Source organism: Sceloporus occidentalis, unplaced genomic scaffold, assembly GCF_023333645.1.
Source record: "Sceloporus occidentalis isolate IW3139 unplaced genomic scaffold, rSceOcc1.0.p SCAF_5, whole genome shotgun sequence".
Lineage (NCBI taxonomy): Eukaryota > Metazoa > Chordata > Lepidosauria > Squamata > Phrynosomatidae > Sceloporus > Sceloporus occidentalis.
The window spans coordinates 188,461,807-188,472,569 of record NW_028316985.1 but is presented as its reverse complement, the minus strand read 5'-3'; the positions used below and the strand labels follow the sequence as shown (position 1 = coordinate 188,472,569).

The following is a 10,763-nucleotide window of genomic DNA, read 5'->3' as shown; positions in this document are numbered from 1 at the left end:
GCCCTGTTCCTGTCTCTGGAGGGAGGCCCCGCTGAGGAGGGAGCCGGCTTGTCTGCTGCGGCTGCTGCTCCGGGGACTAGGACACATCGCAGCAATGGACGGAAGCTCCAGGCGGCGGGGAGGAGGGCTTCTTGGCGGGGGCCTTGCACTTTGGGAGGGTTCGCTGCCCTTGGAAACCGGAGGAAGAGTCCGGCGGCATTGGCAGCAGCGCTGGCATTCCCTTTCTTGGGCGGAAGGTGGCGCTGCGAGAGACTCAGCGAAGCAGACCGGAAAGGCACTCCGGACGCCCTGGCCACGCCCCCTCCGCCGTGAGGTCACTTCCGGCAGCAGCAGCAGCAGCAGCAGCAGCAGCAGCAGGATCAGCAGCAGGAGGCGCGGCCGAGCGGAGAGGGCCCTCGCCACGCGACCGGACCCGAGGCGCCTGCCATCCCTCCCTCCCTTAGTCCCGTCCGCTCCGCTTCCCGGCTTCTCCCCTCCGTCCTTCCTTCCGTCGGTCCGTGTCCGGTGCGGTGGAGGACCCGATCGTGGGGCTGCGATGTCGGCGGCGGGAGAGACGCTGCGGGGCCACCGCGCCCCGTTCCCCGCGGCAAGTGGAAGGAGGAGGAGCCCCGGAGCAGCGCCGGAGGGCAGGCCGAGGAGGGAGGGAGCGGCCCCGCAGCAGCAGCAGCAGCAGCAGCAGCAGGACTCCCCTCGCCCGCCCGCCCTCCCTCCCTCCCTCCCTCCGCCGCGGCCGGAAGGGGGCGGCCCACACCCCCGCACTCCCTCGGACTGACGGACTGCAGCTCCCATCATCCTCACCTGGGACCCCAATACCAGGGAGGGAGGGGCGGGCGGGCGGGCAGCAGTGCCTCTGGGCGCGTGCAGAGGGCCGCCTGCAGCCCTGGCCGCTCTCCCTCGGCCCTCTCTTCCTCTCTGGCTGGAGCTGAACTGCAGCTCCCATCACTCCTCACCCGCCCTTTGCAGCCAGGAGAAGGAGGCCTGCTCCGAGGAAGGAAGCAGGGGCCTAGCTGACTCCATTGTGGGAGGAAGGCAGGCCTTGAAGCACATAAATAGTCAGCAGTGCTCCTGGGCGCATGCAGAGGGCCTCCTGCAGCGCCAGGTCCCCCCCTCTCTCTCTGGTCTCTGCCTGTGCTTACGTCTTCCTCTCTGGGTAAAGCTAAACTGCAGCTCCCATCACTCCTCTGGTCTGGCCTGATCCCAGGAAGGAGGCAGGGGGCTAGGTGATCCCACTCTGGGAGAATGCCTGGGGCTGAACTGCAGCTCCTATCAGTCCTCACCCGCCCTCTTCAGCCCGGAGAGGGAGGCCTGGAGCCTGGCCAGGCAGGGAGGCGGGGTGGGCAACTGTGCCCCTGCCACAAACATAGGGCCAGGGGCCACTCTCTGGTTCTCTCTCAGGCCCCTGCCTGCGCTGAGCTCTCTTCCTCCCCTCTTTTGCGCAGGTGGCAGACCAGGGGCTCCTTGGCGTGGACGAAGGGGTGCTTCTGGCGGAGGAGGATGAGCTGGTGGAGGAGGCGGGCGAAGGGTCCCGGTCGTGGACCCCACAGGAGAAGGCCCTCCACGAAGAGGCCCGGCTGAAGGCCAAGGCCAAGCGGCGCCTGCGCAGGACCTCCTCGCGCGATGCCAACCGGGAGTCCCTCTCGGAGGCTGGGGAGCCAGGCCCCGACCCCAGCAGCCCCAAGGGCAAGGGCCACGACCGCAAGTCCCGCATGGGCAAGGGCCGCGGGCTGCCCAAGAAAGGTACCGCTGGTCATCCAGCCGGCCGTCAGGACACCAAAGCCCCACATTCCCACCCCTTTTGGCCTGGAGAGGGTCCCAGGAGGTGGGACTGACCCCGAGGGCCATACAGTCCAGCCTCACACCAGGGAGGAGGATGCCGCTGAAGTATCACTGCCATCCAGCAATCGCTATTTAAAGACCCACAGAGAAGGAGGGCTCATCCATCCCACTGCCAAGCAGTTTCTACTCTGAAGAAGCTGTTCTCAGTGTTGAAATTTTAGGATTAGAAAGGACTCGGGGGACATCTGCTCTGCCGCCCTTCTGCCAGCGTCTGTGGCCCAGTCTCTGAAGGCCACCAAAGATAGAGAGTGCAACACCTTCCAAGGGAGTCTCTTCCACTGCCAACATGGTCTGCCCAATATTGAATAGCAGAAACAGAAGGGACCCCCAGGAGTCACTTAGTCCGACCCACTGCCGGGGCAGGCAGTCCTCAGCTAAACCATTCCTGATTGCTGGGCCTCCAGCCCCTCTTTCAAAACATCTGCCCCACTCCTTCAGGGAGTCCATTCCGCTGTGCAAAGGCTCTTGCCATTGAGAAGTTCTTCCTAAGATGAAGCCCTGAACTTCTTTCCCTGTCACCTGATTTCAGCAGCAGAAAACAAGGGGTCCATCTGCACTACAGAGTCACAGCACTCTTACTCCACTTTAGCCACCATGCATTGTTGTGAGAAGTCCTGGTGCCTCCCAAGCTACAAACCCCAGGCGTTCCTAGAAGGCAGTTGTGGATGTTGGAGTGGGATCATAGTATTGTAGTACAAATGGGACTGAGGCCACTCTTTTTCCCACTTGGCAGCCACCTTTCATCTATTAGAGATGGCCGTTTCCTCTCATTGCCTCTCATTGTTTGTTCTGTGCCCCCTCCCCATCTCTTCCCTCTTTCTCCTCTTCGCTCCAGGTGGGGCCGGGGGTAAAGGCGTGTGGGGAGCGCCTGGCGTGGTCTACAGCTACCAGGAGCCCGATGCCCGAGATCCCAACTATGACGAGGTGGCGCAGGTACACCTTGGGGCCCCTGGGAACCAGTTCTCTCTGTCCTTCCATTCCCTGCTCTGCCTCTGTCCCATTACGGCAGCCATGCTTCCTTGACCAGAGGCCAGGAGACCCTATTGTGGGATCAAGTAACACTTGGACAGTAGAGGCAGCAAAGCCATTCTGTGCTCACTCTGTTCTGATTCTGGGCAGGACAGACTTTCCTCAGAGATAGCTGGCACAGCCATCGAAAGGCTTTGGGGTCTCCCTACACCTGACAGAATCGTGGTTGCGTGGGAGGCTGGTGGAGTCCTCTGCTTTGGAGGCTGTTTTTAAACAGAGGCTGGATGGCCATCTGCCACAGGGAGGGCTTGGATTTGGATTTGATGATCCCGGGGGTCTCTTCCAACTATAGGATTCTACAATTGCCCTATATGGTGGCCGTAGGGCTGAATGGGGAGGGGAGCAGCAAGCCAAACAGCAGCTGACCCATAGAATCAGCTGCCCATGGCCAAGACACTGAGTCAGAATCACAGAGTTGGAAGAAACTGTTTCCGCTTTCAGCATCAAGACCTCTGAGTTTTAGGAGTCACAGGCAGAAGCGTGTGGCAATAAATATGAAGGAAGCAATGGAGGGGGCTGGGAAGGTAGCTGGTGCTGACACCCCCTTGGCATTATTTTGGGACTCCGTCTGCATCTGCTGGCCTTAGATTGCTGAGGGAGAGCATTCTGCACATGCTCAATGTCCACCATTTGAAACACAGCCTGGGGCTTGGGCAGGCCTTGCACTTGGTGGGGCTAGTGTCCATCTCCTGAAGGACCCAGTAATCCTTTTCCGACTCTGTGATTCTATGACTCAGTGTCTTCTATGGCTAGAAGTTGGAAGGGTCTCACCTCCGACTCATGGCAGAGTCTCTAGTTAGAGCATCCCCAGCAGGTCCAACTGTCCATCCACTTTTAGGAGGGGCCCAGAGAAGAGGCCCACCGCCTGTCTAGGCCACTTGCTCCATTGGCAAACTAGTGTCACTGCTAAGACCTTCCTTCTAACGTTGAATTAAAATCTACCCACCTGTAACTTCAACCTCTTAGATCTGGTCCTAACCTCCGAGGCAGCAGAGAACAGAACTGCTCCCCTCCTCTTGGAAGAGCCTTTGAGAGATGTAAAGTGGGCCATGTTACCCTTCAGCCCTTCCTTAACTGGGATAAACAAACCCAGCTCATTCAACCTCTCCTCATAAAACTTATCATCCTTGTTGCCTTTCTCTGAATCTGCTCTAACTTGTCTATATCCGTCTTAACATGGGGCACCTAAAACTGAATTCAGGAGTCCAGATAAGGCCTAACCAGTGCAGAGCTATTGATTCTCTTGACTTCAGAATTATGTTTCGATTAATGTAGGCTAAAACAGCATTCATCTTTTTTGCTGCAGCATCACATGGCCTATTTTTAACTTACCGCATGATCATCAATAGCCCCGAGGCCCTTTTCACATGCAGTACTGCTGAGCCAAGTATCCCCCATCCTATACCTGAGCATTTGATTTCTATGACTTGAATGTAGAATTTGGCATATGTCTCTGTTTCAATTTTTTAACTTCAGCCCAGTTTTAAGTCAGTCAAGGTCCTTTTGAATTCTGAAGCCCCCTCAGATCGGAAGAGGCGCTCTGCCTCCCAAGGACCCATGCTGTGTTTGCCTCAGGCCATTTGCAGCCCATGACCCCTGGGCACTTTGTGGTGCTGCTGTGTGCCCTTGGGCTGGGCAAGGCATGCTTGACCACCCTGTGCCCTTCCCCTGGCCTTTCCTAGGGAGACACTGTCTACGCCACGGTGGTCCCTGAGTTGGAGGCAGGGGAGCTGGAGAAAACGGTGCAGCCGATGGTGCTGGAGTACTTTGAACATGGAGACACCCTGGAGGTTGTGGTAAGTATGTGGAGAGGGGTGCAAAAAGGTTGTATGTGGGGGGAGAACCTCTCTGGTGGGAAGCGGGCTTTGCAGCCAACGTTGACCGCCTGAGTGTGGCAGCTCACAAGCCCAGCGGAGAGGAGAGTGGACTTTCCATTCTTCGGTAGTGAATGTAATTAGCCCAAGGCCTCTGTGTGGTTTGCTGGTCCAGTCGTTCTGTCCTCCTTGGGTCCTGCATAAGCAGAAAGGTCAGATGTCAGTCAAATATATGAATGAATGGTTTTGCTGGAAACCAGAGCAGGGCTCCGGGGGGAGGACTGGGGAAGCAGTAAAAAGGGGCTGGGAAGGGTGAGCTCAGTGGAGAAGCAGCGCCAGGGATTTGGATGCCCCTTTGCTTGCCTGTTCACTCCACTGGCCTGAGCTTGGATACCAGCCACCTTCTTGGGAGGGTCCAAAGGGCTGAGCAGGTTTGTTTTGGCACTTGGGGTTTGACAAGCTCCCCTTGTCCTGGCCCCTGGAGAGGCCATCTCTTTAGACAGGAAATGAAGCAGAGGTTGACTCCAGGTGTACTTCCTGTCTGGAAAGCAAGGACTCTCCTGGGCTTGAAACAGACCCCCGGAGTGTCAAAAATATGTCACAATTGCCCCTGGGGGTGAAGCGCTCCAGAGTTCCTCAGGGAAGATGCAGCCCCAAGTTGTATAGGAGAAGGCCAGCCAGCAACAAACTAGGCTGGTGCCAGGAGGGGCCCAATGCAGAGGGATCTGGGGCCATTCACAACACACAACTAAGGTGCTAGGATTCCTTCTTGACTGCAGTGCTTCCATCCTAGGGAACGTTGGGGTTGGTAGTTTTTTTGGTGGGGTGCACTAGAAGAGCTCTTTGGCTGGAAACTCTAAATGTTGCTTGCCTGTTGACTGCCTAAATGACAAATCCCAGGATTCAGTACAATAGAAGCGAAGCAGTTAAAGTGGAATCATCATGTGATAATTCTGTAGTGGCCATCTGTCACAAGGAGGGCTTTGATGGTGTCCGAATGGGGTGGGATGGGAGGACCTGGTGGGTCTCTTCCAACTCTGGTAGGAGTCCAAATTATGTCTTAGGAGGGCCTCTGCCTGAGCCCTCCCACCCAGAGGTGCCTTCTCCCCTTTTGCAGGAGCTGCTTCGGGAACTGAACTTGGGTGGGCAGAAGGCGGCAGTCTCCTCCCTGGCAGTCTCTCTCTCTCTGGAGGGGAAGGCCAGCCACCGGGAGCTGACCTCCCGCCTCCTCTCAGACCTTGTGGGGAAGGTGCTGGGCCCCGAGGACATCGCCACCGCCTTTGACAGCATGCTGCATGACCTACCAGACCTCATCCTTGATACTCCGGAGGCCCCGCAGGTGGGCCAAGCCCCTCTGTCACCCTCCAGAAAAAGAAGCCAGGCCGGGAGGTGGTTGGCGGGGGGGGGGGGGCTTTGAAGGGCTGCTGTGTGCTTTGGCCCCTGATGCCCGCCGTCTGTCCACCTGTCTGTCTGTGCAGATGCTGGGCCAGTTCATCGCCCGGGCTGTGGCTGACCATGCGCTGCCACTTGACTTCCTGGAGCGCTACAAAGGGCGCGTCGACTGTGAGCACGCTCGGTGAGAGCTGCGCTTGCTCAAGCTGTTTGCCCATGCACCTGCTCTGGCCTATGGGTCTGCTCAGAGCTGTGGGGCAGGCGGGCTGGCTCTCCCTGGGCAAGAGGAGTCTGGGAGTGAGAAGGAGGGTCAGGAGGGTGCTGAGTCCCATCTGCCCTGCCTTCTGGACCGCTGCTGTTGCTCCTGACTGCTGTTTTCCTCCCAATAGGGCTGCTCTGGATCGTGCCGCTGTCCTCTTGCGCATCAAACGAGACGTCAACCATTTGGACAATGTGTGGGGCGTAGGAGGAGGCCAGAGGCCTGTCAAGCATCTCATTAAAGAAGTGAGTCTATGACTATTTGTATCTCACCTGCCTTCCAACAAGGGACCTAAGGCTGCCAATAAAAACCTCTAGATAAGCTGTCCCGTTAAATCTCTAATATAAAACCATATAAAAGCATGTAACATTACCTAAAAATGTAGGGGAGGGGCTGAGCACTTGAGTTCCAGTCTATGCGCTCAGCATGCCTCTGGAAGCTATCAGCAGAGCTCAGGGCCAGGGGAGGTTGTCTGTCTTTGGCAAGGGTCACAGGGGACCTTTGGGGACAGATTTGGGTGGGGATTGACAGGAAAGAAGACCCTGTCTCTCATGTTTCCAGCCAGCCATGCTTGCAATGGTGGTGAGACCCTTCCTGAGGATCTCAGAGCCCAGACCGGTTCATACCCAATAGCCTGGACTTGAGCCACTTTGAATTGTGCCTGGAAACAAACTGGCAGCCAAAATGGGGTTTTGTGGGATCTCTAACCTGCCCCAGTTAATAGTCTGGCTGCAGCTCTTCAGACCAGATGAAGTTTCCAAACACTCTTCAGAGGCAGCCCCAAGTAGAGTGAGTCACAGTAGTCCAAACAGGATGTAACTAAGGCATGTGCCACTCTGGCCACAAAGTGCTGGTTCCTCTTTAGCTGGAGCCCACTGTTTCTGGTCAGGGCAGAACTTCCGTGACAATGTGCCTTTTCTGAAGCCGGGCCTCTCCTTCCGTGTGCCTGGGCTGGAGGAATGGCGGATGTGGAACTGCTCTCAGGGGATGCCCTTCACCAAAATCAACAGAGAGCAAGAGCCTAGCGAGTCGGAGGGACTGGGCTGTCTTCAGTGCAGCTTGACAGGCTCAGGAAGATTTGGGTCGGTCTGCTGTAAATTGGGTCTGCTGGGAATATGGTCTTTGGATCAGTAGCAATCTGCAAGCCATCAGCTGCCAGTCTACAGGGAAACAGAACGAACACAGTGATAATATGGCACAAACATGGCACATCCCAGTCCCTGGCACACTGAGAGAAAATCTTTGTAGAACCAGCTCATTGGGCAGCACTCCTGCCACTGGTCAGGGAGGGAGGGAATGCTATTGGGATGGCCTTGCCCACATCTGCCTTGGCACCTCTAAAGGTCAAGGGCAAGGAGAGTCCATTTGGGCACTGGCTGCCCCCAAGTGAACAGATAGTTAGACAGGCAGGCGCTCTGGGGTATTTGGAGCTGTTGGGGCCTCCAGCCACCCTCTTCTTTCCTCCTTCCTTTCACAGATGAACCTCTTGCTCCGGGAGTACCTGCTGTCAGGAGATGTATCTGAGGCAGAACTCTGCTTACGCCACTTGGAGGTGCCGCACTTCCACCATGAGCTCGTCTATGAGGTAGAGGAGGGGTACCAACAGGCCTACATTCCCCTTCCTCTGTGCAGGAGTGTGAGTGTGAGGAAGGGATGTGGCCCGGTCTTGGGCATCGGGTGACTGGCCCCAGGGGCGAGGAGCCGTGATGGCTGCCAGCCACAATGGCCCAGTGAGGCTTTGTGGCTGACACCCAGACGGCCGGCAGGAACTGGACCCCTCCTCTCCACGTGGCGCTCAGGGCCCTTTTCCCCGGTATTGTGCCAGGCTGTGGTGATGGTGCTGGAGTCTTCTGGGGACACGGCGGTCGCCATGATGGTGAAGCTGCTGAAGGTGCTGTGGGAGACGGGGCTGGTGACCCTGGACCAGATGAATCGGGTAAGGGCACGGTAGCCCTAAATTTCAGGGTGAACATGGATGGCGGGATCAGCGCACAGTCCTCCCGCATGGTACGGCAGCCCCAATCTCAGGCAGCCCCTGCCTTGGGGGTCTGTGTTGACTCCTGCCCCTCCTCCTGTGGCCCCCCAACAGGGCTTCCAGCGGGTGTATGATGAGCTGGGGGACATCAGTCTGGACGTGCCGCTGGCCCACACCATCCTTGAGCGGCTGGTGGACCTCTGCTTCGAGGAAGGGGTCATCACCAAGCAGCTGAGGGACACCTGCCCTGCCCGGTAAGACCGGCCTCTGCCCTTCTGGCCACTGTGTGTGGCAGGAGGGATGAGCCTCCCCATTGCCCGTCTTAATGGGACAGCTCTTTTCAAAGTGAGTGGTGGGAGACGCAGGCCAAGACCCTTCACTGCGGAGATGGTGCATGGTTTTACATTCAGAGTTAGGCAGCCACCCTGCAAACTGCAGGCTGTGAATTGTGCAGCTGAATGTGGAACCAAATGCTGAAAGACATAAGCAAGTGTATTGTAGATCAATAGCACAACATGAGCAGGGTGCACCAGTGTGCCACCTGCACAGTGTGCAGTGCAGATATGCATTGATGGGCAGTGGCACTACCTGGGGTGAGGCCGGTCTGAGCAGAATGAAAAGATCCAGCCTATTGCTTGGTGGAGCTTACACCTGAGTAAGATCTTCACCAGCAGGATCCCAGCCTTAGTCTTCTGCCTCAGTCTCAGAAAGTGTTTTTGCTCTGATATTATTTGTTTTCCTCTGTAAACCCCCCATTTTAGGAGAGCCTTTTCCTGATGGGGGGGGTTTCCTTCTGAGGTTGCTGGTCTCTGTTTCTGTGGCCAGTGTCCTTGAGAGGGGTAGTGGAGGTGAGGTGGGGCCTTTGCAGGTTGGAGCAGAAGGCAGCCTGCAGATGTGTGGGGTGAGGGCGATCGGGGCCAGGAGGTGAGCTGTCCCCTGTAGTCCCCCTCTGCTGACCGTCATTCTTTCTCTCTCTCTCTCTTTTAGGGGCCGCAAGCGGTTTGTCAGTGAAGGGGATGGAGGCCAAATTAAGCAGTAACTGGACCACACTTTCAGCCTTGCCTCCCTGGCCCCCCCACTCCTGCCAGCCTCAGGATGGGCCAGGGCCCCTTGCTTCACCACCCCCAAAGCAATGCACCTGGCGGGAGGGAGAGGGGTCTCTATGGGCTGAATGTGGGGGGAAGGGGACGCTTGCTCTCTTGCCAGGCCCCTCCAGCCGTTACCCCCCTCTTTGTCTTGCTGCCATTGCCCTACACATCTCAGGAAGGAAAGCAGGGAGGGCAATGGGCCAGACTCTTCAGGGGGCAGAGGTGGCTTGGGCCTCCGGAGACGCCTTTCCTGGGACAGCTGCCCCCAAGAAAGCCCCCCTCCCCAGTCATGCACACACACACACACACCCTCCAGCTGCTCCCAGGCTTGAAGTGTACTTAGCCTGCTTGAATCAGTACTGGTTTTCATGCGGTTCCCCCTCCAGTTTGGTGCTGCGGGGGGCAATGGGGACCCTGGTTGTGGTAGAACAGACCCCCATCACCCGGGACACCCTGCATGTGCCAAGCACCGCTGAGAGCCACAGAGTGGGCTGAGGCTGGGAAAGGAAGGGGGCTGCTGGGGCTCCGGTGGTGGGGAGGGGGCCAAGGCATGGACTGCCACTTCTTCAGGCTGCGCTGCTGGGAGCGTCTCAGGGCATGCGGGACAAGTCTTGCAGGTTTCGGGGAGAGAGGGGTGCTAGGCTGGGCTGGAGGAAAGGCAAGGCTGGCAGAGCAGGTGGGCAAAGGAGCAGGGCCAAGCGGGCAAAGGTGGTGGGAAGGGGTGACTGATGGAAAATAAAAATAAAAACGCACCCAGCAGGCCTGGCCATTCCTTGTCACTTCCTGGGACGCGGGACGCAGCGGCGACAGGCACTTTCCGTGTGCATGAGATACAAGTGGTGCCCTCTTGGGTATTCCCCCAAGAGGTGGGGAAAAGATTGGTTGGAGCTTGAATGCCTCCCCAGTAAGGAAACTGGGACTGCACATTGTGAAACCTACGAAGGCATAAAGAAAAGGGGCAACTGTGGTGGCAGGGGCCATAAGAGGAAGGAAGGCAATGGCCATGAAAGCATCGCTGCGCCACAGACCCAGTTTCTCTCAAGCTGCTGGAGGAGTTCATCATCCTCATCGTCATTAGTTGTTATTTTGTTGGTTTAGATGTTGTCTTTTCCCTATGCCTGGCACACAAGGCAGCTTGCAAGTTCAAACAGAAACATCTTAAAGTAAAATCTGTACAACAGCTAAAATATGAATCTCAAACGATTTAGAAACGCACCGATTAAATAGGAAAAACGGTAAATGCGGACAATACAGCACATGGTTCTTGGGAAAAGAGCCTTGAGTCCTCGGTCCCTCAAGGGCTGCCAAAACAAGTCATTTGCTGGAGGAAAGAGCCAGGAGGATCCCTGGAAACGGAGTTCTAGCACAGG

The 10,763-nt window shown here is 57.0% G+C and overlaps 1 protein-coding gene across 2 annotated transcripts; it reads left to right on the top strand.

Annotated features, from left to right (window-relative positions):
- The first annotated feature begins 394 nt into the window (after window positions 1-394).
- LOC149313348 (programmed cell death protein 4-like) lies at window positions 395-10,154 on the top strand. 2 transcript variants are annotated; one of them, XM_089526505.1, is made up of 11 exons: window positions 399-586; window positions 1,440-1,737; window positions 2,672-2,769; window positions 4,548-4,661; window positions 5,797-6,018; window positions 6,158-6,255; window positions 6,461-6,575; window positions 7,808-7,915; window positions 8,156-8,266; window positions 8,420-8,559; window positions 9,293-10,154. In XM_089526505.1, exons 1-11 carry the CDS (start codon window positions 536-538, stop codon window positions 9,342-9,344), a joined length of 1,407 nt encoding a protein of 468 aa, XP_089382631.1. In that variant the 5' UTR covers window positions 399-535; the 3' UTR covers window positions 9,345-10,154. The 2 variants fall into 2 exon arrangements, with proteins under 2 accessions (XP_089382632.1, XP_089382631.1); XM_089526506.1 differs by lacking the exon at window positions 8,156-8,266 and having other exon boundaries at window positions 395-586.
- The last annotated feature ends 609 nt before the right edge of the window (window positions 10,155-10,763 follow it).

Bases quoted from the DNA above. Each gene is read 5' to 3' on its own strand.
- LOC149313348 (XM_089526505.1), top strand. From the start codon at position 536: ATGTCGGCGGCGGGAGAGACGCTGCGGGGCCACCGCGCCCCGTTCCCC. The intron at 1,738-2,671 runs GTACCGCTGGTC...TCTTCGCTCCAG, and splicing joins CCGCGGGCTGCCCAAGAAAG to GTGGGGCCGGGGGTAAAGGC. The intron at 6,019-6,157 runs GTGGGCCAAGCC...CTGTCTGTGCAG, and splicing joins ATACTCCGGAGGCCCCGCAG to ATGCTGGGCCAGTTCATCGC.